Below are 27,663 nucleotides of genomic sequence, written 5' to 3'. Positions count from 1 at the left end.
TTCTCGTTAACCTAGAATAATCTCAGCTGACATTTCTTTAAGGTCCTGAGGTTTGCAAAACCTTGACATTTCAATCAAGGCAGAGAATGGTTCAATTGCCCTCATGTTAGAGGGGAAAAGAGGGGCTCAAAGAAGTTAGAGACTTTCCTAGGTCACCCAACTAGTAAAAAGCAAGATCCCAAGTCCAAGTTTGGTATTCCCAGCCACCCCCACTTCCCCACAGCTGTCTCTGTTAAACAAAGGCAGACAGCACAATGGTCCTGTATTCCTCTGAATGCCAGCTGGTCTTAGGACCACCATATCTCTTATTTACTCAGTGGAAAACCCAAAGGTTGATCATATCTGATGGGCACTTGGGCCACATCATCAATATTTATTGTAATGAACAGAATACAGAAGACATGAAAATGAAGCTTTAATCACAAGAGCTCACACATCAATACATGAAAATACTGGCAGGGAAACAAGTCCATCGTTTCATTTATACACAAGTACATATTTTATTCAAATGGTGCCCACATTCATAATAGTTTAAGGCACTTGAACTTCTGATCAAAGCTTGGCTAAGATTGCAGAACCATTCATTTCAGCACTGAATGTGGACGAGCTATTCTGATTGGCAGTTTTATAAATAGTACAGCTTTCATTAGAAATGTTCCCTTTTAAAATATTGGGTCTGTTATTTCTCCCTAAAAATAGCTTGAACTAATAATCACTTAAGAAACCACTTTCTTTTGATTACGTGGCAAACATGCTGCCAAATTGGGACAGGGTCAATCCAGGTGCTAAAAGTGCTCATATTCGGTACTCCAGTATCTGTGACCAATAACATAAGCCAACAGCACCAGTACAACTAATCCTCCCAATGACGCTGCCACTGCTATGGGTATAACGAATCGGTCATCGTCTGCACGGCAGTCTTCAGCTAGATGTGGAAAAATGGCAAATTGGAGAGAAAAAAAATAACTGAAAACCAATCCAAATGAAGATTGAATACTCAATTTCATCTTAATTCTAATTTTAAAAATAGGTTTTATTGATGTCTTTTGGTTTGTGGGGTTTTTTGTGCTTTTCCCCTCTTCTTTTAAACAAGTTTAAATATAGGACCCTACTCTGCCCCCACATTTTTTTGTAAGCAACACAGACACAACCACTATGTTGGCCACTTGTCCAACATGCCATAGTCTTAATTCCTTTCCCTGCCTTTCTCTTGAGAAAGAGGGAAGTGTTTTATCATCATTCTTGGGCTTGTTTTTTACATCAGCTACACCTCACTTACCTGACTTCATTATGGAATAAATTGTTTTGATGTAAGTGAATTTTCCCAGATAACTAAGTGAAACATAGCCCTATAAGTGGCACATCTTTAAAAAAAAATCATCTATATTGGGTTGAAAACTTTCTAGAATGCATTTATACTTTTCCCTGCCTCATTAAAGGGAAAACTGACGGTAACTGAACTTTTTGGGGAGATGATCTTTTATCATGAATACCAAGTATTGTCCTGGGTTGTACCACAATAATGCCTGTAGGGACCACTGAGATCTGCAGGCCTGTTTTGCCCCTATACTAAATGGCACCTGATTACTATACAGTGGGAATTCCTGCCTCCTTCTATATTAGGTTGTCAACTGCCAGTTTTCCCTGTCTTCAGTTTGTTTCTAACAACCCTTCCACCCACTTCTAATATGCTCTCATCTTGGAAACCAAATAACAAAGTTCGTAAGAATTATGAATAAAACTAGAAGCAATTGGCTGAGTGAAAGCATTCCTAGAAATCAAGTGCGTGACCTTGAAGACTGCATGATCTTTTCATCTATGTTCAGATAAACTAAGGGTGCCAGATTAGCGAAATGCTGTTAAGCCCTGTATTTTCTCCACTCCTTCCCTTACCCAAATTCTCATTCAGCAGCTTGATACCATGTACCTATACATTGTTCTCCTGTCATAAAGCACCAGACATGAGTTGTGACACAATCTGAATTCTTTTGCTTTGTGGGCAAAATGAGGTGCCGAACTGGAGTCTGGCTCATATTGGTCTTCCTCCAAAATTAGATATTTTACTCATAATGACACCTAATTTAACAAATATTACCAATTTAGTTTTCATCAAAAGCCATAAATGAGTAAAGTGGATCAAAAAGGCAATTCAGGCAACAAAACATCAAGAAAGAACTTTATCGCCTACTTCAAATGCTCTCAACTAGAAGAAAAAACTAGGTTTGAGTAGCTCTTGACTTGGGGGAAAATACTTCATTAGAATCCAATATTTTATTGAACATAATTCAATTTTACTTTGCAGTTCTATAAGCAATGGAAAGATCATGATTTTAACACGATCACAACCTAAACCAAAGTTAATTTCATTCTGAAAGTCTCTTGATGACCCGCCACGGGGTGAGGGCTTAACACCACCTAGTGCTGAAAAAACAAAAAAAAAAATTTATTTTGCGATTAATTTTAAAATCACAAAACCAGCACAGATTTCTCTATTCCCAAAAAGCAAAGTTATAGGGGAAAGGGGAATAGAATGTTATTAGAAAAGGCTCAACAGAATAAATGGGCAAGGTAGAAGAGCTTTGCAGCTGAGATTTAAGGACAAGTTTTAACTAGATTCTTCAAAATGTTACTCCTAAAATGCTAGACAATTAAAGAATGCTTCAAATCAAGCTTCAACATGATTGCAGTGATGCAAACCTACATTTGGAATATGCCTGTTACCCAACTAGAAGGGACCATTCTGTTCTGAAGTTGTTACAAAGTCGCAAATCCCTTCAAACCCATTACATGCCCATCTCTGATACCAAGCTCACCTTGAGAAATAGCATTAAGAATTACATTTTGGTGTGATAGCAGCAATTCACAACATTATCAGCCTGTCCTCAGGACATTTGTCCTATCACTTAAACTAGAAAAAAATAACCTGATATCAGCTCAGTTCAATCCTGGTACCTAAGAAGAAAATTGTACTTTATTGATAGATGCAGACAGTTCATAATGAAGAAAGCAAGAGGGCTGAAATGGCCTTCTTAGAGAAAGATGAAGAGATGAAATATTGGAATAATCAATCTGTAAAATAGTAAGAGATTGAAAATGCTGCCTTTTCCTGCTGCATCATGTTAGAAAACAAAGGGTGAGTCACTATATAGCTTAGCCTAGGAGTTTAGGATGCTCAAGTGTTTGGCTGGTTCATAGTTATTCAGTTGTTCCAGTCATGTCCAACTCTCCATGACCCCATTTGGGGTTTTCTTGCCAAAAATACTGGAGTGGCTTGCCATTTCCTTCTCCAGCTCATTTTACAGATGACGAAACTAAAGCAGAGTTAAGTGACTCACCCAGGGTCACACAGCTAGTAAGTGTCTGAGGCCAGATTTGAACTCAGGAAGATGATGCTCTCCATTGTGCCGCCTAGCTGCCCTGTGGGTGGTTCATACTTCAGTGAAAATTAAACATCCCACAAAGCCAAAAGAAAATCAAAGACTCAGAGTTGGAAGGGGCAGCAAAGAGACCATTTATCTAGTCCAGTCTCTCATTTTGCAGAAGGGGAAACTGAGGACCCAAGGGGACAAGTGATCTATCCAAAGTCAAACAGCTGGTTGGTACAGAATCAGGAGTCACGATGATCAACTCTTCATAAAAAGGCTTGATTATAGCAAAATGGAGAAAATTAAATCCACTGAATTATTGAGAAAATGTCTCCAGTAATCAAATGATCTATCGAGATAGTAACTTTCTTATCTCAAAATTAGAGGGTTCCATTATTTTAAAAAGAACTGAGAAGTGAATTACAATTATATGTGTAATACAGAAATGAAGACTACTTAAGGAGAACGTTCATGGTTCCGACCTACCCTGGGATTCCGAACAAGGAGGTTGTCCCTCAACATTAAAGACCTACAATCAACCTTAGAAGTCAGAAGAGAGGCTGGTTAAACTCAGAAGAGCTGCCTTTGGTCTAGGGTGTATACAAGCTCTATGTACTGGAGGAGAAACACAGTGTGCAGTTTATACAGTTGTCAACCAGCACAACTAACCCTTGAAAGAGCATTTGGCTTTTGATAAACCTAAGGGGTGTAATAGAGAATGCATAACAGTACCGGCACCCCTTAGGTTCTGGAAAGGTTCACAAGATGATAGGTTCAGAGATTTGGGATCACAGATTTAGAGCTGAAAGGAACCTTAGAGGTTATCTAGTCCAACTGAGGCCCAGAGTTTAAGCAACTTAAATACACAGGTAGGAAGTAACACAACTAAGGTTTGAACCTGGCTCCTTTGACTCTAAATCAAGCAGTGCTGCCCCCTCCTAACTTCCAAAGGAAAAAAAATTAATGCCTGGAAGTCTACTCACTCCCAGGGTTCCCCACTCCCTAACCTCGCCCCTCTCCCCTGACATACACACCTTGCCACCAACAAATTCTCCCTGCTCTGTAACCTTATCCATCGATTATAAGGGACATAGGCATGCCCTTCACCTGGTAACTCAACAATAACATGATGAAAGCATGAATGGAGAAGGGGGAGGGAGGAAGGAAGGAAGTGGGAGACAGAAAATAATTTGATCTCACTTCCACCAACAGAGTGTCCAAGTTTCTCCTTTAGAAAGTTAATTATACAGTATGAGAAATCCCGGCTTGGGCCATTTAAACAAAATGTGACCAAGTTTCCTTAAGAATGAAAAAAAAGCTTTATTTTGCAAAGCAATATGCGGGTTAAATCGACTGTGGTTCAAACAATTTTAAGCAAAAACATATGAGCCAATATTTACATAGATCAGTTTTTCCTCTTCTAAACTCTCTTTTAACTGCTGTTAAGTTACCACGAAGGTATTTACCATCCTCAAATTTGGCATCCAGTTCAACCTTGCGGTGTGAATGAGTTACACACAAGGTGCAAAGGACACACAACTACACAAAATAACAGCTTAAACAGCTATATATAAATCAATCCACATAAAAGAAGAGAGTCAATGAAATTGTAAGTCAATCCTTCTACAAAACAGTGGTAATTAGAGGTATTTTTAAAATACAAGGAAGGTATTAAAATCTGGAGATTGAAATCTTGGTTCAACTGTGTTGCGTCCCATGCCTCACTCCTGTGCTTCCAATTAATATGAGCTTCAGTTTGGAATTGATGGCCCAAAGCTTTTTGTGCATTATCTTTCCTTATTGTGCCACCAATATTAAAACCTGACTGGAGATTAAGAACTCTAGACAGACTTTCCAGATTTCTTTTCACGCTCGACAAATGACAAAAGTAGTAATCTACAGTCTTTGCTCCCAAGTTTATAATTCATCTTTAGGAAGTGTTTGAACACCATGGTGCTACGGCTCTGTACAGCCCTCAACTAAGTACCAAGCCAATTCTGTACCAGCTGAGTGAAAGCGCCAACTAACCAAAGGCCGAAGGCGGGTGAAAAATAGCCATCATTCCAACAGGCTTGTTAGAGCTAGACTGAGCATGCATGGGCTACTATTGTGTAGGTGTCTATGGAAATCTCTCAATCACAAGTTCTTTCTCACTCTCTCCCAATCCTCTTTCAGTCTGTTTCTCAATCTCAAAATCTCTCAATCTCTCCCTACTCCCTCTCCACAGACAGAAGGTCCCAAAAGTTTGTGTTGTTTTCAGCTACTTAAAACTGCAGAGACTTGTGGGACACCCTGAGTATATACAAAGCAGTCAAGATTTGTGGTATATAAGTGCCCAACCATATCATTTACAATGATTGGATTGCAAAAAAGTCAAAATCAAAATCTCCATTAGAATAGTAGTTTAGCAGTATCATCAGAATGTCTCCTTCCCTCTTCTAGAAACAAAACAAAACAAGGAAAAAGGATGCTCTATTTTGACACCAGTTTATGTGCTCTCTGCCACCCAGCAAGCCCCAATGTTTTGCTCTATCCCAAAGCATTTGTTCCACCCAAATCATTCTTCATAAACATTAGGTGCTGCCCACTAAAGGATAATGGGTGCATCTCGCCACAAAGCACACTAGGGAGCACAAAATAGACCAATGGACCCTGCCATCAGAAACAACCACAATGCAAGTTCTAATTAGCAAAGAACCATTTCAATGGAGGAAAGAGGGAACAGTAAAAAAAAAATCAGGCAGCAAGTCATTCTGGCTTAGAAACAGAGATGAGAGCATCTTTTGGGATAAGCATTGCTCCAAGAAGACAGTGACATTCGGGCCCTGCACAGGACAGTATACACACAGATAAAAGGTAAGTGCACTTTATCATCTAGATATCAAGCTAATTAATCAACTGGGCATTCCCTTTTTCAACCCAATACCACCAAGGATGCTATAATAGCCAAAAAGAAACTTCTGTTGGTTTTATGATTGTAGATACAAGAAGTCAGTCTACAGAGTGCACTAATGAGTACCATGAGAAACAGCCTGTGAGCTAACGGACTTAGAAATGGGACTGAAAGAATTCAGTTGAGATTCTGTGCTTTCAACACTATCTGGTAGAGTTTGTTTGTTTAAAACCAAAGAGAAGCCACAGTAATAAAGGGAGAAGTGGGAGGGAAGGGGAGGGAGGGGAAGTGGGAAGAAGAGAAAAGGAAATCTTCCTGTAATTCTGGCTTTTACAGCTGCAGCAAAACAGACACATTCAAAATGCTTTAAAGGGAGCATCCAGTACTAAGAATGAGATATCACTTGGCACTGGCCAAATCCATTTGCGAGTATTTCCAAGATCAAGACGTACAGAATTAGCAAAGGTTGCATTAAGTTCATTCCAAACAGGTCATTGTAAAAACACAGAAAAAGCAAGTACAAATTTCAGTAGAAAGGGTAAAGGGAGAGGGAAAAAATTCCCCAGCTTGCCATCTGCAGATAATTCCTTTTATTATTAAACATTTTCCTTATCTCTAGTCATAGGAGTATAAAGCTCAAATGCTGAAATAGTAAAAAGAGCCCAAAATGGGCTCTTTAATCCATTTGGTTATGAATCCCTCTCTCCCTCTCTCTCTCTCTCTCTCTCTGTCTGTCTCAACATCTGTCTCCTTCTCTCTTTCCCCCTTACACTTCTTTCTGGCGTGTTTCCTCTCTCTCTCTCTCTCTCTCTCTCTCTCTCTCTCTCTCTCTCTGTCTCGATCTCTATTTGGGGGGGGGGTGGGAGTTGATGAATGGAGTCCCAATGAGTTTACTTCTTAGTTGGGAAAGTAAAGCCACATGACCATGCATTTTATTTTGTTGTTTTTTATTGTTGTTGTTTCGCTTGTTGTTGTTTCTGTTTCAATTCCCATACTCCCACGCCCCCTAGTTCTAGGTCACAGCTAAGGGAATTTTAATCGAATGGTGTTTAATTTTGGAACTTGCACTTGCTTCATCATACTGTAAACAGTGATTCAGTTTACAAGGTCTGATATCCAGCATAGCTTTTTCTTCTGCCAATTAGGTAAGCAACCACTATAATGAGAATCAAGCCTGCAAGCCCGGCACCAACTATAACTGGTATTAGAATGCTGCCATCGTCCAGTGAGCACTCCTGGGCTGTAGATAGAAAAAGTGTGTGACAAACAGTGAATACAAGCAAAATCCTCAATTTATCTATAACTGCTTATACTGAGCTTAAAAAAATTTTTTTTGCTTAGTTTTCAAAAGGCAAGTTGTTTTAAGCAACCAACTTTTTGAGCCAGATCAAAGCCCCAGAAAATTGGAGGTGACCCCAAGCAAGGAGCTGGCAAACAAAGGCCCAAGACCCACCCCTCAAGGCCATCTGCTCCTCCTTAAAGAGCTGTTGCCTTATAGGAAATGAATGGGGACCACAGAACCAGAATGGAAGCTTGATGGGAGGGTGAACGTCTACCAGGTAGAGTCGTTTTTCCTTGGGGTTGGGTGACTTGGAGACTCCAGAAGAGGTGAAGAAAGTGGTACTCCCTACCAACTTACAGGCAGGAGCCACATCCCTCAGCTGTTTACTTGGGTTTAGGCCTGGAAATTGCCAGAAATGTTGGACCAGAGCAGCTTAAGCTGCCAGGTCTCATCTTCCCCACAGAAACAAACAACTGAGGGATAGACCACAAATACCCAGGAGTCAAAAAGATGGGCTGTTTCTTCCTACTCCCGGAATCACAGAGAAAAATCCTGGCTCCAGAGGCTCCTAGATCAAGAGGTAGATAGGACTTAAAGAGCCATTTAGCTCAATCTTCTCATGTTACAGGTGAGGAACCTGAGGCCCAGGGAAGAGAAGTGATTTGCTGACAATGACATGGGCAGTAAGGAACAGGGCTGATTTTCACACTCAGGTCTTTTGCCCCCAAATCGAGGACTCTGTTCTATCATATACCACACTGCTCCTTCTTCTGGGACCAATGCACACTCCCCATTTTCCACCCCAATTCCTCCATCTTGCCCTACTTAGCCAAGCATACCTGGTGTGATTTTAGGCACCTGGACAAGAGTCTATTTTCATGAATGGATTAATATATCACATGCTATCAAAGTTTACCAGGTTGTATGTTCTGGATGGGTATTCTTAAACCTTTGTACATGTAAGGCCAGAGTTCCAAATGAGAAGAAAACATAACTCATTTCTATTACAAATAACTGAGGAATAAATACATCTGAAAAGACTCTTAAACCCTCAATGGAAATCTGCAACCAAAAGCAAGGTTAATAACACAGCAGGTCAGAAAAAGATACCCAAAATAAAGTTCTCAAAGAATCCAAATCGTTGAAGGATTGACAAGGGGAAAAAAATTAATTTAAGAAGTAAACATTTGGGTTGCAGTGATGTGAAAAGCTTAATTTTCACAGAATGAAATCAAATTCGAAATTCAAGCCCATTACAAAACCATTGAGATGCTTTATAAAGCATGGCTGGTTTTATTTACAATATACTCTAAGGCTTATGGGTTGTATTTAACTATGAAAATTCTGTATGCAGAAGATGGGAATAACTGATATGGTCTATTTATCCCTGGTTGCAAAACAAAATTAAATAGTCAGAGACAAAGGGCATTTTAGTGAAAGAAACATGTGCATGACTTAGAATTTGCAATAGTGAATAATCCTGCAATGCTATTCATGTTACTTTCTTTTAACATATCTAAAAAGCTAGCATTGCTTTTAGGATCAGTGTATGTAAGACTGTGATGTTTACCACTGAGAAGACTCTACAAAGTGCCTGTGCTCAGGCACACATCATTTCAAATCCTGTGCTTTGTTGAGGCAGTCAATATATTTTTCCATATCTTACCATATTTTTCTTTTCTTTTCTCTTTTTTTTTGGAGGGAGGAAGGCAGAGCAATTGGGGTTAAGTGACTTGCCCAAGGTCACACAGCTAGTAAGTGTGTCAAGTGTCTGAGGCCGAATTTGAACTCAGGTCCTCCTGAATCCAGGACTGGTACTCTACTCACTGTGCCACTTAGCTGCCCCTACCATATTTTTCAAAGACTTCCAGTTAACTAGTCACTTGAGGTTTGAAAAATAAAACCAAAAGCTGGATTTCTCAATAGTACAGATATTACAGGGAACGAAGGGAGATTTAAGCTATTCCCCTCTGCTGGCCTTAGTTATCATGTTCCTATCATGTACTAAAACTTGTCCTCAAAAAAAGTGTAGGGGGTGGTCTAGCCCAGGGGTCAGCAAACCATGGACTATGGCCAAATCCAGCCTATTACCTGTTTAGTTTTTACATTTTTAAATACAATAAAACTTTATTTTAAAATGTAAAAACCATTCTTAGCTCACAGGCCACACAAAAACAGACCTGCATAATTTGCCAACCTGTGGTCTAGCCCATTAACTAAGTTCACTAAAGCAACTCTCATTTTTTTCATACATTTTCTTCTTTGTGTTTGGCTCTTCTTGACAGTTTGATTGACTTAGTCTGAGCAAAGTGAGTACAAATTTCAGTCCCATCTGCAGTTCGGCCTATGCCTATGAGACCCAGAAAAGTGCATACTTTCTCTATTGGACTGTCGGGTTCATGACTTCTGTGATCATGTGTCCACAGAAGAAAGTTTTCATAAAATCTGGTTTATTCTTACCTGTAGAATACTTTCCTTCCACCACATCGAAAGGCTGTACCCTTAGATCAAAAGTATTTATTTGAAAGGCGTCAGAAATGGCAATAGCTTCTTCCTTGTTGCACATGTAAGAGCTTCCTATTGGGGCATCCCAATAGTTAAGGCTGTTATTTGCAGCAACGAAATCTTTAAAGAAAGATAAAGATTAGTTATTTCTTTAAATAGCAACTTAGAGCTTATGAAAGGTCTTAAGATTCTCAGTTAAATGTGCTAGCTTGGGACACATAGAACTGCTTTTCATAATTTACTATTTGCAATAGCTGTTAGATTTATTAAATGTCTTTAATATTCTCCTTAGAATCATAGACTTGGAGCTGGAAGGGACCACAGAGACCATCTAGTCCAATCTCCTCATGTTACAGAGGGAGAAGCTGAGGCCCAGAGAGGGGAAAGGACTTGCTCAAGATCAGACATGGAATCAGAGCTAGAGGTGGAAGGAATCTCAAGGACTGATTAGCTCAATCCTCTCATTTTACTGAAGGGGAAACTGAGCCAGAAAAGTGAAATGCCTTGCCTAATTAGGGCAGGTCCTCTGACTCAAAGTCTGATGCCCTTGTCACTCCACCCCTCTTAGCCTTTAGTCCAAATATTTCTGATCCTTTTGAGCCATATTATGAAATAATATTTCTAAAAAGCGCTTAGCACAACGCCTGGTACACAGTAGGTATCATAGAAATGCTTATTCCCTTCTTCCCCTTCCCTACTTTGAAAGGACTCCATACTCTGCTTATCTCGGAGTTCCATCCATAAACATTAGTTAAGCAAGATTCCAAATTTTAGATGTGCCTTCATTTCCAACAACAAATTAGCATTTGGTCTCAAGGAAACCATTAGAGGAACCCAAAATAGTTAAGTATTTGCTAAATATAGCTAATCTAAGGTCAAGTGCCAGGTTTCTAGTAACCCTCAGTTATCCTCTCCCCCTGTACCCCTCCTCCCCTCCTCAGGTCGGGAGGACCCGGCTTGGCTTACCAGAACCGTTTACAAAAGTCAAGCTGACATTCACCCCTTTCAGATAGAACCGGTTGCCATTTTTCTGTTTAAAGAAAGCTTTCAGTTAAACAACACATAAGATCATCTCACAAATGTCTACAGAGAACATTAAACATCCAGGGGGGGAAAGGCAGGCCAAGGCCCAAGATAACGGAGCAGATGAAAGCCAGGCACAGATCAATATTGTTGAAGAAAAATAGAAACTGGACATGGGTGGAAATGTGTGGTGAGGTGGGTAACTAAGCAATGGAGTGAGGCACCCCCACCCCCAACATAAGATACTGAGTCCATGGGAGCAAATGGATATAGGGACAGAAAGTGGCCTGTGGGTCTAGGATTCCATTGGCCTGAGAAACTTCCAGCTGAAGAAACACCTCCTACCAGTGTAGGTTGGAACCTTCTTTGCAATTTCTGGTCTTCCAGAGTTACCTAGGGCACTGAGAGGTAAGGTGACTTGCCCAGGGTCACACAACCGGTGTGTGTCAGAGGCAATATCTGAACTCAGGTCTTTTTGGCTCTCTACTACCCCATGCTATCTCTCCTAGAACACCTCAAAAGAAATACCAAAGCCTTTTTTTTCATCGATGTTTTCCTTCTTCCTCACCACAGTTTCGATCATATGGCCCTTGGCCACTTAGGGTTCCCTAGATAATTCTAATTAGTAAATAAATAGGATTAAAAAACTCAACAAGGACAAGAGTAACAACAGACAGAATTCCTTTATGGAGCTAAAATGAGTCAAGCCTGAAGGTGGTATAGACCACAATTAGGCCTTATGGTGCCGATGTAACGGTGGGGTTTTTTAAATCTTATTTCGTTATTCAAAGGGCTTTATTTAATAGTTACATTTAAGCATCAAACTATTTGGGAGTATTTTTTTTAACTTTTTTTATACCAAAATGTTTTAAATTTCATTTTCCTAGGACAGTTTTGATTGTTGTAAGAAGCCATATGTACTTTAAACATATGGTAATGTTGGACAAATCAAGCAAAAATTCACTCAAAAAAAAATCTTCACAATAAAGCCCTAACACTGTCCTGTTATCAGACCCAAAGAATACACCTTTTACATATGGCCCATCAGAGTTTAGTTCTATGTGTGTTTAAAAAAAGCAAAACTAAACATCATAGGAAAACAATATTTAAAGGTAAGTTTAAAAATATTTGATCTACCGTATATCATAGCATATATGAAAATGAATCTAGAGCTAGCCTACATAACTTAAATTAGTCAATATGGCCAGGGCCGCCCATGATAAGCTTAACAAGTAATTTCGAATACAATTAATGTAGTCAAAGATAGGCCAAATAACAGGGAAAAATTTCAATAAAGGGAGAAAAGGTATATTCTTTTTTTTCCATTTTTTTAATATATAAATTTATTTTTTATTTTTAGTTTACAACACTCAGTTCCATAAGTTTTGGGGTTCCAAATTTTCTCACCCTCCCTTTCCTCCCCCCTACCCCCCAAGACAGCATGCAATTCAATGTAGGTTCTAGATATACCTTCACTTTGAACTTATTTATATAGTAGTCCAGTTGTAAAGAAGCATTATAACCAATGGAATGAATCATGAAACAAAAAGAAAAAAAAAGAAGAGAAAAAAAAGAGAGAGCAAAAAGTTTGCCTCAATCTGCATTCAGACTCCATAATTCTTTCTCTGGATGTGCATAGCTTTTTCTGTCATGAGTCTTTTGGAGCTGTCTTTGAACCTTGCATTGATGAGAGGAGTCAAGTCTATCAAAGTTAGTCCTTACATATACTGTGTGTCTGTAATCGTGTATAATGATCTCCTGGTTCTGCTCCCCTCACTCAGCATCAGTTCATATAAGTCATTCCAGGTTATATCGAAGTCCATCTGCTCCTTATGAGAAAAGGCATATTCTTATCCGACTGATTCCTATCTAACTTAATAGTTAATCTATGATGAGTCTTCAGACTAATTTAAAAATGACCATCATTCTATTGGGGGGGGGGTGGCTACAGATTAGAGTAAAACACAACAAATGTGCTCCAATTTCGGGAGTAGGGGTGGGGGGGGCTTGCTCAGGACCTGTGATGTCTTCTGGAACTCTTTGTGTGTGCTTTGGCAAGTCATCAGCCACTGAGTCTTAGAGAGTTGCCTAGGTCAGCAAGAGGTTAAGGAACTTGCCCATAGTCATACTGGTATGTGTCGGAGACAGGACTAGAACCCACTTCTTCCTGACTCCAAGCCTAGCACTATGTTAGGTTATCTCTACAAAAGTGGAAGTAGTGGTCTTAAAAATAACCCCTAGATTCCCATCAATTGGAGAGTGGCTGAACAAGCTGTGGTATATGAATGTAATGGAAGACTATTGTGCTATAAGAAATGCGGAGCAGATGGACTTCAGAAAAACCTGGGAAGATTTATATGAACTGATGCTGAGTGAAGTGAGCAGAACCAGCAGAACATTGTACACAGTAACAGCCACACTGTGTAAGGACTGATTTTGATAGACTTAGCTCTTCTCAGCAATGCAAGGATCTAAAACTTTTCCAAAGGACTCATGATGGAAAATGCCATCCACATCCAGAGAAAGAACTATGGAGTTGGAATGCAGAGTGAAGCAGACTCTTTTGTCTTTTGTTTTGTTTTCTTTCTCATGGTTTCTCCCATTCATTATAATTCTTCTATACAACATGACGAATGTGAAAATGTGTTTAATAGGGATGTATGTGTAGAGCCCATATCAGATTGCATGCCATCTTGGGGAAGGAGGGAGGAAGGGGGAGAAAATTTAAAACTTATGGAAACGAATGTTAAAAACTGAAAATAAACAAGTTACATATTGAAAAAAGATAAAAATAACCTCTAATTTAAAAACTGTTCTTTTATATTGAAGGTTCTCAAATGATCTCTATTCACAGACCACTCCAGAAAGGGGCAAGACTCTCAAAGACTACTGATTCCCACTTGCCACAAGACTGTCAAAATTCATGGGAATTCTAGAATACGTGCTGGAAGGGTCTTAAAGGTCATCAAGTCCAACTCCCTCATTTTAAAGATGGGGATACTGAGGCACGGGGAAGCTAAGTCACCTAAACTAGCACTAAGACTCTGAGAATACCCTACAAACAACAGTTAATACCCAACCAAAAGTAAAGAGCAGGGTGGCCGGCCTACAGCCTCCTGAACTATGCATGTGGCCTGTGAAGCTGGCGCAGAGGGAGTCAGTGCATAGCCACTATGGGCTGTATTGACGTTAGGATCAAAAGTGAGAGTGTTTTTTGAAAGGCCTAAAATATTTCTAGAGAGCCATAATGGGGTTCTAACTAGCAATATTAAAAACATGTGCTTAGGAAAGGCTTTTAGAAAAAAAATCTGGAGTATTTTGGGGGCTCCTGGTTCCTCCCCTTTACCAAGGTAGTTACCTTTAGCATGAAGCCTACCATAAGCAATCATGCAAGAGACCAGTTCAGAGACTCCTTAAAAGACTCCCACAGGCCACATTTTGGGGAGGAGCTGGAATACAAGGGTCCCCTTAAAGGCCTCCTCCTCTGATGCTTCCTTTTTGTGCCATGTGGATATCCTGGGTTCTTGATGGCTATGCCAGTGGAATACAAGCTCTGGAGGTCCTTGTACCAAGCTGAATAGACTGCAGATAGATGAGGCTATCTGCCTGTTGTTCCAGGACAAGCAGCTCAGAGCAACTCATCACCAGAGTGGCTACAAGCGGACAAATCCTTGGGCCACAGCCATTCTTAAAGATGGTCTACTAAGTTGCAATCTGTACCAGTGGAGTGAAAACCCACACTGACAGACACAAATCCTTACACAGACATAGCACTGGAGCTCTCAGATAAAGGGCAAAGCCTGGAAAGGGAAAGCTGTTACTTGGTCCAACCTAAGTCTCCAGGAGAAATGAATTATATTTTGCTGGAATGTAAGCTCCTTGAGGGCAGGTATTGTTTTGTATCCCCAGCACCTAGTACAATGCCTAGCACATAGTAAGCACTAACTACAAGCTTGGTGATTGATGCGCTTTCCCCCCCAGTAGAATATAAGCTTCCTGAGGACAGAAACTCTTTTGGTTTGAGCTCTGTATCCCCAGCAGCTAACAAAGTGTCCAGCACACAGTAGGCACTTAAGACATGCTTGTCAAACAAGTAGGAAGCAGGAAATTAATGCAAACTGTTCCTTACCATAGCAAAGAGAAATTCAAGGTAGTTGTTGCTGTCATTCAACCAAAGCATGGCTGATTCCTTAAGACACACGCCATCAAAATTCGTTGTATTGGGGCTAATGTTCAAAAGTGAAGTAACCTTTAGGGAAAAGAAGAAGGTACTAAGGCCTTATATGATCTTTGAGCTTGAACAAAATAACATTTGCCTGGATTCAGCCAATTTTTAAAAAAAAATTTGGATCATTTTCAATATATTTGGTTTCTTTTGTAATCCTATGTATTTTACTTTATTCACTGAAAAACCTTATTCTGAGGAGGGGTTCACAGGCCTCACCAGAGTACCCAAAGAGTCCAGGACAAAAAAATCCAAACGGATAAGAACCCCTGTTCTAATTAAACCTAGATTTTTTAAGGCTGTTCTGTGCCTGTGAGCCACAATTCAGAAATCTTTTACATCATAGCAAAGGAAGGAAATGTTCCCCAGAAAGAAAAAAAACAAAAGAAGCTTCTTCAATTAAAAAGCTATGGGAGTATGCCCTTTTCTTCTGGAGTACAAGAGCTCCATCCATCTGGCTTGCTTTCCACACAGAGCTCTGGGAATAAGATTCATTAGCTGGTAGTCCTGCAGTACCGGACAATGATGCATTGGAGCAAAGTTCACCAATCTATGCCTGTTACTGTATATGTCAACCCCCCGCTAATCTAGAGATCAATGCTCTGGATGAAAACCTAAGATGAGACATTAGCTGCCTGGAAATAAGGACCAACTATTTATACTCCGAGTTGGTGATGCAGAATCGCAGCAACTAAGCCATTTGTAAGACTAAGAAGGATTCCTACTACTTGAGAGATGAAGGCATGTTGGGAGTTACATTTTTCCAAGTTACATGAACCCTTCCTCATGCCAAATGGGAAATGATCCAAATAAAAACTAAAAGACAAATGCCAGGGAACCTTTTGAAATCCACATGGTCCCAGGGCCAATTTGTCAGAGGCTGAAAGTAAAATGACCCATTAAGAAGGAGAGAGTCTGGGGACAAGAGGAGACAACTGTACCTTATCTTTGGTGATGTTCAGCTGCAGCCCCATGGTAGCCAAGAGACAAATAGCAGTCCCATTTTGAACAGAATAGGTACCAGGATGGGGTCTTTCTTCAGGGATAGGTTTTGAAGTAGTAATAGGCACAGTAGTAAGGGCAGTTGTTGATTCAGTTGACACATCTTTGTCACAGACGTACTCTGAAGGGGAAAAAAAAAGATGACTTCACCTTGGTGTTTTTTTTAACTTTGAAGGCTAGGAAAAAAGAAAAGGTTTCTTCCCAAAGGAGTCCAAGTGACTTCTAGGACCAGAGATGTGAAGCAGAGATCATCAACCCTCTCATTTTACAGATGAGGAAACTGAGGCCCAGGGAGAAGAAGGGACTTGTCCAAGGTCACACATATTATTCAAGATCTAGAGCTGGAAGGGACTTCAAAGATCATCTAATTTTACAAAGGAGGAAACCGAGGCCAAGGGAGGAGAAAGGACTTGGCCAAGGTCATACAAGGTATCAAGTGGCAAAGCCAGAATTTAAATCTGGGAGTTATCCACAACAAGTAAATGAGCAATTATATGGCTAGGAAATTTCATGAACTACCAAGTCAAAGACAAAGACAGATACTGGGAGGCAGCTAGGTGGTATGACGGGTAGAGCATCGTCACTGGAGTTAGGAGAACCCAAGTTCAAATCCAGTCTCAGATGCTTACTAGCTGTGTGACCCTGGGCAAGTCACTTAACCCCAATTGCCTCCAAAAAACAAAACAAAACAAACAAAAAAACAGATATGGGAATTTAGGAAGTCAAGATCAAGGAAGCCTTGGAGCGTGCTGAAGGGCCAACAGTACCACTACAGCATCTGCCAGAGTCCTTGGCTTAAACATTATCTAGAAGTAATTAAGTTCTTATTGAGCCAATCACAAACTACACTCCATGAGTTTTTAGGGTCACGAGCATCGTGATAATGATCACCGATGGAAAAACTTTAAGCTTTGAAGATAACAGGGTAAGTTTAAAGACTGGGAATACGGAATTCTCAGGTGAGGAAGCTCCCTCTACTAAGGCAGGGCATCTCCTTCTCTCCAACTTCTAATCACAGAAAGATACATAGAGCACTGAGTCACCCACAGTCACCCAGGCCACACTTGTCAGAAGTGGGACACAGAGCCAACTCTCCATCTACTATGGATCCATCTCTTAGGAAAAGAGGCCTTAAGAAATGCTAACGAACCCAACGAAAGTCTTAAGTTTCAAAGCATCCTACGATGTGCTTTTGGCATGTTACCTTTGGTGCTGATTGTGTCATTCTGGATAAAAGCTTGTACGAAGACATCCCAATAGTTGTGGGTGACATTTTCTTCTGTTACTGTCACTACGCTATGGCATCTGAAGAGTTCGTCCAATGGGATCGCAACTGTATCGACCTCAAAAGTGGTGCTAACTTTTCCTACAAAAGAAGATGAATTAGTCTTGACATTGGTTTTCTACCATGTAAAAAAGACAATATATTGCCAGAATTTGGAAGTAGCATATGCCTACAAGTTATAGAAGACCTCCATTTTATCAGGATGCCTTCAAAATCTATTAGCATCTGTTAACAAGAACAAATGCTCAGATCATAAAGGAAATCAAAATGGTCACGGATGAAGCCATACCCTTGCTTGAAAAAATCTGTTTATTAACTTTAACAACCAAGAACTAACATTTAGATAGTGCTTTACATTTTGCAAAGTTCGTTACTTATCTCTTTTTTTTAAAATTATATAATATTTTATTTTTCCCCAATTACATGTTAAAAGAATTTTTAAACTTTTTTTTTACTTCATAGTATTTTATTTTTCCCAATTACATGTAAAAATAGTTTTCAAAATTCATTTTGGTAAGAATTTTGAGTTCCAAATTTTTCTCCTTCCCTCCTATGTGCCAGGCTCTGTGCTAAGCACTTTACAAATATTATCTCATTTGATCCTCACAACAACCCTGGAAGGTAGGTGCTGTTATTATTAGTCCCATTTTACAGATAAGGAAACTGAGGCAAACGGGTTAAGTAAGTTGCTCAAGACTATACAGCTAGCAAGTGTCAGAAACTAGATTCGAACTCAGGTCTTCCTGACTCCAGGCCCAGCGCTCTATCCACTTTGACTACTGCCCCATCTACCTATCTAATATACACCCTTCAACTACAGTTAGGTAAACCTCTTGCATACACCATGCTCATGGCTGCCTTCCTCAGGCTGCTGTCTCCCTGTCTGGGCCTCCTTCTCTCTAGCCAAGTCCTCCCTTCTCTGTGAAGAACCAACCCACACTCACTTTCCATTTTCTGCCATCTTGTCATCCTCCTAGGGAGTATCATTGGTTTTCTCCATAAATGACACAACAATTTTATCTAGCTATCCCTAGCTAAGCTACTTGAAAACAAAGACGAGAGTCCCAGGAGTTTTCCCTCTGCCACCCAGAGCACTTGCTAGGCACATAGGAGATTCTGGAAAAGTATCTGCCACTTTAGGGGTCTAGAAACTCTGGCTTAATAAGGAGCACACAGACTGAGGAGGTCGGAGGGAGGCTGAGCAAGGAGATTTTCAGTGTCTAGTTTGTCATTCCTTTTGGACCTTTACACTCGGATCATTCACTTCTAGATCTCAGGAAGTACAGCTCTGTAGACTAGAGGCAACTATGAATTATTCATTAGCAAGTCTAAATAAAAAGACTGCTTCCAGATGGCCGTTATGGTGAACAAAATGAAACGTTTGCTATGTCAGAGAAAAATAAAAATATTGCCCCCAAAACATGCGAGAGCAAATCATGAGATATAACCTCTAGAGCCAGAAGGGACCTTGTAGGCCATCAGTTTACAGAGACAGAAACTGAGGCCCAGGGAAATGAAGGGACTTGTCCAAGGTCATACAAGTCATAAGGATAAGAAGTAGGATTCATACTCAGTTCTACTGACTCTAATAGCAATGGGTTTGGTTTTTTTTCCCCATCGTAGCACAGTGCGTCGAGCAGCTACGTGGTGCTACAGGGGATAGAGCTCTGGGCCTAGAGTTTGAACTCTTCCCGAGTTCAAATCTGGCCTCAGACACTTGCTAGTTGTGTGATCCTGGGCAAGTCACTTCACCCTGCCTCAGTTTCCTCATCTGTAAAATGAGCTGGAGAAGGAAATGGCAACCTAAGCCAGTATCTCTGCCAAGAAAACCCGAAATGAATGTGAAGAGCCGGACACGACTGAAAAACAACTAAACAACAGTCACAGTGCCTCATTCCCTTTCAGTTTAGAAGGGGTTTCAGTTCATGTACAAACTATTTTTATTAATGCTATCATTACATCCTGCATACAAATCTGGCTGAAATGTGGGCCACAGCTGAAGTTTCAAACAGTCACAGCTTTAAAATACCAGGAACTTCTTTTAGTTCTAGGGATTAAGTCATTCCAAATTGAACAGCTCCTTTAACAAGCCACAAATGCTACATCCACTCTACAAGTCTTTCTCAGTTAATTTTGGCTTGTCAGGGTTTCTAAAAGCAAAACAGGGTGGGGTAGGGGCTGAGCATCTCATCGGTCATCATTCAATGTCTAAAGTTTTGGTAAAAATGCCCAAGAGGTCAAAGATCGCTCCGCCTAACCTACCTGACTCTTCTCAAAACAACAAAACCCTAAGTGCCCATTACCTTTCACTTTGGCATCAGGAAAAGTGTCATTATCGCTGGTATCGTAGGAAAAGCAGATGGTGTCAATGAAATAAACAGAATTCTGTCTGGTAAAATTCACATTCCAAAAGAAAGATGATCCAAACTGGACTTTAATTTGGGAGACATTGTCACCAGTATCACAATGACTTCCGCTGTACGATGCGTTGCTGGGGACCTGAATCGTTACGTTTTTCTAAAATGAAAAGTGGAAAGGGATGGGGGGGAGAGAAATGTAATATAAAATAAATATAATATATAATACATAATAAAATATTAAAATTTAAAATATAACATAAAAGCATTTCTCCAAGTTTTGGAGTTTAGTATTTAGACTCTCATGTCCTCCATATCTATTTACCTTTCCCAAGCCTGCTAGGTTTAAAAAAAAGGGTGGGGTGGGGCTCAGGTGCTTTCATATTTTTTACTCCTCTTGGGAAATCACAAAACTGATTAGGGGTCAAGATCAGCAAATGTTGTTTAGCAGACAGATCAGTCTTTGTCCTCCCCTTTCCCCACTCCTCCCCCAGGCTGCATGTTGGTTGAGAGATTTAAAGAGGGGGGCAGGGTACGAGGATAGAGAGCTGGCCTGAGGCTGAGGTTCAAGTGTTACTGTTGATATCCACTGGCTGAGTGACTGTAAATCAGCAGCACCCCACCCCACTCCCCCACATCTCTAACGCTGGAAATTGGAGAGCAGGTGTTAATTTGTACTAGCAAATTACAATGAAACCATAGGTCTAATAAAAAAAAAAGAATATGGAAGAGGGAGATGGGGAAAGGGGGAAGGAGGGAGAGAAAAATAACCCTTAACCAACAAGTAAGGAAATAAGAGAAACCAAGAATGTTACGTGAAGATCAGGGTAAAAGTTTAAATGAAGTGTTCATCTAAGTACTAAGTAATTAGAAATGAGTAGCTTACTCTTCCATCATTTTTCCCTTAATCGATTTGGAGAAACTCAAATAATTCATGACCTCAGAGAAGTAAAATTCATAAAACCACAAAAATTAAATGCCTTCAAGTACATAGGAAAAAATGCAGACAGACTAAAAGGTAAGTCGATGAACTTCTGAGACTTTTTAGGGGAGGTGGGGCTAACACAAGCACAAAATCGGGCCCAGATGATAGCAACAGAGATCCCCAGCCCTTTGCCAAATGTTTACTTACAAGGCCATGGTTTAGAGTTTCATATTTTATTGTGAAATTCATCTGCCAATGGGCATGCAGACAAGTGGCATTGTGAGAGTTGTTCAAAGTGAGATTCAATGCACCAATCTCGATAGTTCCTGGAGTTTAAAAAAAAAACATTTTACAAAATGAGATTTTAACTGCAAAAGGCACATTTATAAATACAGATCCCAGGTGGTGCTTGGGACTCCCACTCAATTCCTCCTGGGTGACCATACAATGGTGTCCCTCTGTCAATGGCGTTCCTCTGACCTTGTACATTTGAAGGAAGGCTGGAATAATCATAAAAACGCAACATTTTCGAGCAAGATGGAAATTCCAAGCCCATCTGACACAAATTATTTCGGAGTCACTGAAACTGGCTGGGAGGCCTGGTAGAAAGAGCCGGCCTCGAAGTCAGGAGAATGCAGATTTCAAGCCCCTGAACTCAGCCTGGCTGTGTGACCCTGGACATATCACTTAATCTGTTAGCGATCTAGTCTAGGCAACTCTCAGACTATATACGTTGAAGAAAAGTTGCTGACCTGCATTGAGAGAGGGAGTTTCCTCACTTGGACATTCCCTATACTAGTGAAATCACAAATCTAGTCCCTATTCTCTGCCCCCTAAATTATTACAAAGCCTCCTTAGCTAATTTCTCTCCCAACATCTCCCTGCTCTAAGTCATCCTAGCAGATTTCTCTTCCTTAAACTACATTTTTTCAAATTATTTCCTTTCTTAAAAACTTTCAATAGCTCCATGTCCCTCTGCTGGGCCTTGACGGCCTTCCTTAATCTGTCCCCACCTTTCATATCCCAAGTACCAACCTGTCTTCTAATCAGGCTGACCTCCTCACTGTCCCCTGACCACGTGATGCTCATTTTGGCCTCTACACCATCCCTCCTGTGGTTATTTCTCACAATGGTTGTCCTTCTATGGAAATTCTCTCCATCCTTCAAGGCTCAGCTCAAGTCTCAGCTCATCCCAGAAGCCTTTAAGCTGTACTTAGAACTCTTTATAGCCCATAATATGCTGTCATGATTGAACAGCATTATTCATAGGGACACCAATTTAGAACCTTGGAATTCAGTGAGTCCTTCATTTTGGAAATGTAAGTGAGTAGTGCAAACATCTGAGGTGGGAAATGAACCTAGGCTCCCTGACCCAAAGCCTTCTCTACTACATAAATGAGGCATCTGTCTCAACCTAGTTTCTACAGGGAGACTATCAACAGCTCGAATACAGAAGCCCTATCTCTTACTAATGTTGTTGCCTTTGGGTAGAGTGTTAGCATAGGATTAAGCAAGAAATAGGCCCTTGAATACTCCTTCATTGATTTTATCACAGTAACAATAACCTTGATCCCTATCTTGATGTGAAACTAGCAAATCAAGTGGACAGTTAGTTCTATATTTCTGTCTCTAATGGGATGACTCTTAATGTACCATTGTTTGCTCTCAGGACACCCTGTTCTCCAAAAAGATAAGTACAGGCACAAACTTTTAATCAATATCTCTTATCTTTATCTCACCTCCATTTACCAATGTATCCCTCCCAGAAAGCCACCCCTTCTAACAAAAGATAGAGGGAAAGCAAAAACAATTCAGCAAAACACAGTAAAAAAAATGTCTTATAATACTACATACGCAGTATTCTACACCCATTATCCCCTACCTCCGCAAAGAAGCCAAGGGAGGTGCCTCCTCACAGCTCTTCTTTGGGGCCAACTTTAGTCATTATCATTTCACTATACTGTGCATTTCAAAATTATGGACATAGGAGTTACAGTGTTACATGTTACAGTGGATAGAGCACTGGCTCTGGAGTCAGGAGGACCTGAGTTCAAATGCGGCCTCGGACACTTGGCACACTTACTATCTGTGTGACCCTGGGCAACTCACTTAACCCTGATTGCCCCACACAAAAACAAAATTATGGACATACCCTGAGAGATCCAAAGGAAGCATGCTTTCAAATCAAGGATTTTGAAACTTATTTTCCCTTCAAATCCCAGTATTTGAAAAGGCTTTTGCAAAGTAAATCAATACAAACGTTTTTTAGTATCTCTAACTCCCTGCTCCCCACTTCCATCCCTGTTAAGATTACCATCCCTGGGGCAGCTAGCAGTGAGTGGAGTACCCTGGAGTTAGAAGGACCTGAGTTCAAATGTGGCCTCAGATACTTGACACACTTACTAGCTGTGTGAGCTTGGGCAAGTCACTTAACCCCAATTGCCCTGCCTTCCTCCCTCCAAAAAAAAATTACCATCCCCAAGTCCAATTTCCCACCTCCGTACCCTCTGGGACAGCAAACAAACTGTAACCATACAATGATTCCAACATTGCCCTTATTGGTATCACTTCCTAATTAGAAAAAAAAAAGGAGTAGACAAAGGTGAAGAAACAGCAAAGAGGATATAGAGAGTTTAAAAAAAAATTTAAAAATAAAATTACAATATGAATTTCCCCAAAGATATCTTTCAAAAATATAAGTCCTTCATAGTTTCTAGAGCAGGGGTGAGGAACCTGCACTCTCGAGGGCACATTTGGCCCTCTAGGTCCTCAAGTGCGGCCAGAAGTTCCCCACCCCTGCTATAGAGCCTATAGAAAAACTAGAAATGGAAGCTGAAGAAGATCCACTGTAGCAAATCTCTACTGCGTCATTCTGATTTACTCCATGGCACCAACTCCTTGAAAGCGACTTTGCTGCTAATGATTATTCTCTTTGCACAAAGTCTAGGATTCTCACCCCAAGCAGACATTAACTTTGATTTGTGATGAGAAATCATAAAGGGTCTTTGACTCTACTGACATATTGTTCCCCATCTAATTAATTTTTTTCAATCAAAATAGAGAATGTTTCCCCATGAGAGAAATAACTAGTACCCTTTCACTCACTGTTAGGATCAGACCCACATCCCAGAGACAGACACATTTGTTAGATGTTTAAAATAATTGAAACTTAAATAGCAACATGATTAAAAACTGCAAAGTTTAAACTCTTTTTGAATCAAATGTTTGTTCATTCTGAGAAACAGCGAAAGAAAGAAACATGCTATCATGGGAACAGTCGTCCATTTGGGCAACCTCCAGGGCTATCTCCCTCAAGAGAGCCTTGACTCCAAGCAAATCATTTCTTATCAGAACAATTTGTAATCTCCTGAATGTAAGATTATGAAAGGAAGGCTTTGCCCATTTCAGAGGCTCAGAAGTAGACTCTTGCAATATGGCAAAGCTGATCTCCAGGAGGCAGGGGAGCAGGATAGCTATATTATAAGGAATTCATGGGGAAAAGAACAAACAATCCCCCCCCCAGCACAAATAAAAGAATGCTTACCTCTGAAGACACAATCTTGGCAAAGGTTTAGCTATATTGGGGTGATTTACGGTTACTTTGTTCCACTGGCTGAAGTTAAAACAATTCATTGATGACAAAAAAACTTATAAAAAAAATTTTAAACCTCACAAACATACAAGATGTGAGGATCGAATGCTTACTTAACTAAATTAAGAAACAATTAATTTCAAATGCCTATGTTCTAAACGTTATTCAAGCAAATCCTTGGAAAAGAAATTCAGTTTATGAGCACCATAAAGTCCTCATTCATGGCCAAGGTCTTTCCAGAAAGTTCATCATGACAATCCTTAGCTATTGTCATACCTAAGAATTGAGATGAGGACCTATTATATCAGTGCCTACGTATTCATTAATACCTCTAACTGCATGTCCTAAGGAAACATCTACGACCACCCCAGTATTCAACTAGATGGGAGTATACGTCTCAACAAGTTGGCTTTACAGAGAGATCTTTGTCATTTAGCATTTCCAGGGAAGTTCTCAATTCAAAGTCCTTGGAACTGCTCATCTAAGACAGTTTAAATGTCACAGGACTTGCTCATTCCATGCTAAGGCTTACAGGAGAATTAGGAAGTGGGGGGAAAGAAGAAACTGGGACTTTTCTGGGGGCAAACGGGGAGAGAGGTTAGCAGACTGGATGACAAGATTAATTCTTCTACCAGTAAAATATATGGGGGTTATTCACAATCCATTGGCAAGTTTTTATTTTTCTCCAACCATCATTTAAAAACCAGCCTACACCCTCCCTCTATATGAGGCTGTGTCTAAGCTAAGTTAGTTATGGAACTCTGGAATGCTTGCATCACAAAGCATTACTGGGAGGTAATAATAGAATGAGGGGGAAGGGGAGAAGACTGAAAAGGGACAGATAGACCAAGGGGCCAGGTAACAGACAGGACCCCTAAACTCAACTCAAGCTAGGAGAAGTCACCTCAACTAAGTCCAGGGTGGGGTGGCTCCTTTCCTAGCCACTCAAGGAAAGAGCAGTGACTGGGGGGTGTCCCCCAGATTAAAAGATTCCCTTCACACCAAGCACTGAGCTCCAGGATCTGGGTTCAAACTGGTCCTAGTGTTGTGACGTCCATACCATTTCCCCACCAGGCCCAGGTCCCCCTTAGGTTGACATCTCACTCTTTAGTCACTCCTTGCCCCCTATCCGCGCCCCCCTTCAATTCCACCTAGATCTGGACACCTCCCATTCCCATTTTGGTCACTCCTCTGCTCCCCGCCACCATCTAGGTTAGTCCAAAGCCCCCAGCCCCATCTCTCTCCTAGATTACCACTCAACTGCACACCTACCCCCCCCCCCCCACTCTCACTTTGTTTATTCCTCTCCCTCTGCTTTCCTCTCTTCCACTCCCATCTAGGTCACACCTATAATCGCAGCCCCCCTCACCCTGGTCACTGTTTGGGCCCCCCAACAGCCCCCGATCCCATGTAGGTCACTCCTTACCCACCCCCACCACCGAGGTAACTCTTTCACAACCCCTCCACTCCACTTTCACCTTAGTTACTCGGTCCCCCCGCCCCCCCCGGCGCCCCCCCCCCCGCCATTCTCATCTTGTTTACTCCCGTTGCCGGCCCTCCCTCATCCCACAAGCTCCTCTTCTCCCCTGTTTCAAGGGGGCCAGGCCGCTCCCCCCGCCCGGGTTCCCTCCCGTCCCGGTCCCGGCCTCAACCCCCCTCCCCGCGCACTGTCATCGCTGCCGCGCAAGGTGCGCCCCGGCCTCGGCCTCGGCCTCGGCCTCGGACCCGGAGCCAGGAGTAAGAGCTGGGCCCGATCCCCCCTATCCCCCGCCCCCCGGCAGCCCCCCTCACCTAGTAAGAGGCAGAGCAAAGCAAAGGCCGAGCCTCGGGTGAGGAGGGGGAGAGAAAGACGGCAGCTACGCGACATGGTCCCAGCCCAGGGGAGGCAACAGCGGCAACCGAACTCCCGGCAGTGTCGGATGGTCGAGAGCCGAGAGACTAGGGACGCGGCAGCAGGGCAACTAGACACTGACGCTCCGACCCCCAGGTCTTATGATGAAATAGGGCGGGAGGGTTCCACCCTCGGCCAATCAGCAGGCAGGGGAGCGGCGAGAGGCGGGGCTAGGGCGGGGCTTAGGGCGGGGAGGGGCTTATGCCGTGGGTGGGCTGGACTATTGAGGGGAGGGGAGGGGTTGCGGGGGGGGGGGGGGGCGGCCGTTGAGAGCGCCCTCCAGCGTCTAGACGCCGGACCGGCAGTTAGGCTGCAGGTCTGCTGCGCCAGTGTAAATGGCGGGGGAGGGGGCCGAGGAAGAGCCGGGAAGAAAGGCTGGAGCGGGGAGGGGGAATGATCGAAGGATTGATTAATTTACCACCACCTCCCCTTTGTGTCTCGCGCCTAGTCCAGTGCCTGGTACCTGGTAGCCGCTTAATAAATGCCTGTCGTGAATGATTAACTGTGGGAGGCAAGAGGAAGAGGGTTGCCTTAGTCTAGTCAGCTACACAAACCCAGCCCTAGTGGTAATAGTTGCCAGGTCTTATCTCTCTGTTTCCACTCTTCCTCCAGAGTCAAATTAGACTAGCGCTTACCTTCAAACGGCCTCCTCCCACCAGCCCCATCAATGTCTCTTTAGAGTGTAGTGGAAAGAGCAGTGGACTTTAGAGGCACAAGACCTGGGTTCAAATTTGAGCTCTTGCAGCTGTTAGACCTTGGGCAAGTCACTTCCCTCCATGGGCCTCAGTGTCGGTAAATTGAAGGCGTTGGACCACATGGCTTCTGAGGTCTCTTCCAGCTCTAGATCTAGGGTTCTATGTGTGACCTTGGGCATGTCCCTTGCCCTCTCAGGCCTCAGTTTCCTCCTCTGTAAAATGAGGAGGTTGGACCAAATGGCCTCTGAGGTCCCTTCCAGCTCTAAATCTAGGATCCTAGGAGTGACCTTGGGCCAATCACTTCAACTCTCTGGGCCTCAGTTACTCATCATCTATAAAAGGGCAGAGCTAGACTGATAAGCTCTAAGGAGCCTTCCAGCTCTAGATCAAATGAGAGAATATTTTTAAAACACTTAGCACAATGCCTAGCACATAGTAGGCACTTAATAAGGGCTTCTTCCCATTCTCCTCCCTTTACAATCTCATAGACGTGTCCAGTTCCCACATTTTGTATTTTTTTTTTAATTGATGGCTTGGTAGGTTTTTTCTTTATATCATAGTCACTTTCCCACATATTTCTCCTCCCTAACCTCGTTGAACTCTCCCTTGCAACAAAGAAAAGC

General features: G+C 41.7%; 1 protein-coding gene across 2 annotated transcripts; it reads right to left on the bottom strand.

The window, feature by feature from the left end:
- Positions 1-402: 402 nt before the first annotated feature.
- On the bottom strand, positions 403-26,455 carry LAMP2 (lysosomal associated membrane protein 2). Of its 2 annotated transcripts, none has more exons than XM_036739914.1 (9): positions 26,246-26,455; positions 21,070-21,188; positions 19,884-20,097; positions 17,500-17,661; positions 16,235-16,416; positions 15,198-15,317; positions 11,012-11,075; positions 10,001-10,165; positions 403-925 (listed from the first exon to the last, which is right to left on the bottom strand). In XM_036739914.1, the coding sequence occupies exons 1-9, from the start codon at positions 26,319-26,321 to the stop codon at positions 786-788; spliced, it is 1,242 nt and encodes a 413-aa protein (XP_036595809.1). In that variant the 5' UTR covers positions 26,322-26,455; the 3' UTR covers positions 403-785. The 2 variants fall into 2 exon arrangements, with proteins under 2 accessions (XP_036595809.1, XP_036595807.1); XM_036739912.1 differs by lacking the exon at positions 403-925 and adding an exon at positions 7,189-7,498.
- Positions 26,456-27,663: the final 1,208 nt, after the last annotated feature.

This window comes from Trichosurus vulpecula, chromosome X, assembly GCF_011100635.1.
Source record: "Trichosurus vulpecula isolate mTriVul1 chromosome X, mTriVul1.pri, whole genome shotgun sequence".
Lineage (NCBI taxonomy): Eukaryota > Metazoa > Chordata > Mammalia > Diprotodontia > Phalangeridae > Trichosurus > Trichosurus vulpecula.
Note: the sequence above shows the minus strand (reverse complement) of the source record. Positions and strands in the feature narration are given on the sequence as shown.

Coding starts and splice junctions, on each gene's coding strand:
- LAMP2 (XM_036739914.1), bottom strand. CDS start 26,321: ATGTCGCGTAGCTGCCGTCTTTCTCTCCCCCTCCTCACCCGAGGCTCG. Junction 20,098..21,069: donor AAACTCTAAACCATGGCCTT/GTAAGTAAACAT, acceptor TTTTCATTTTAG/AAAAACGTAACGATTCAGGT. Junction 926..10,000: donor GGAAGGAAAGTATTCTACAG/GTAAGAATAAAC, acceptor TTCCACATCTAG/CTGAAGACTGCCGTGCAGAC.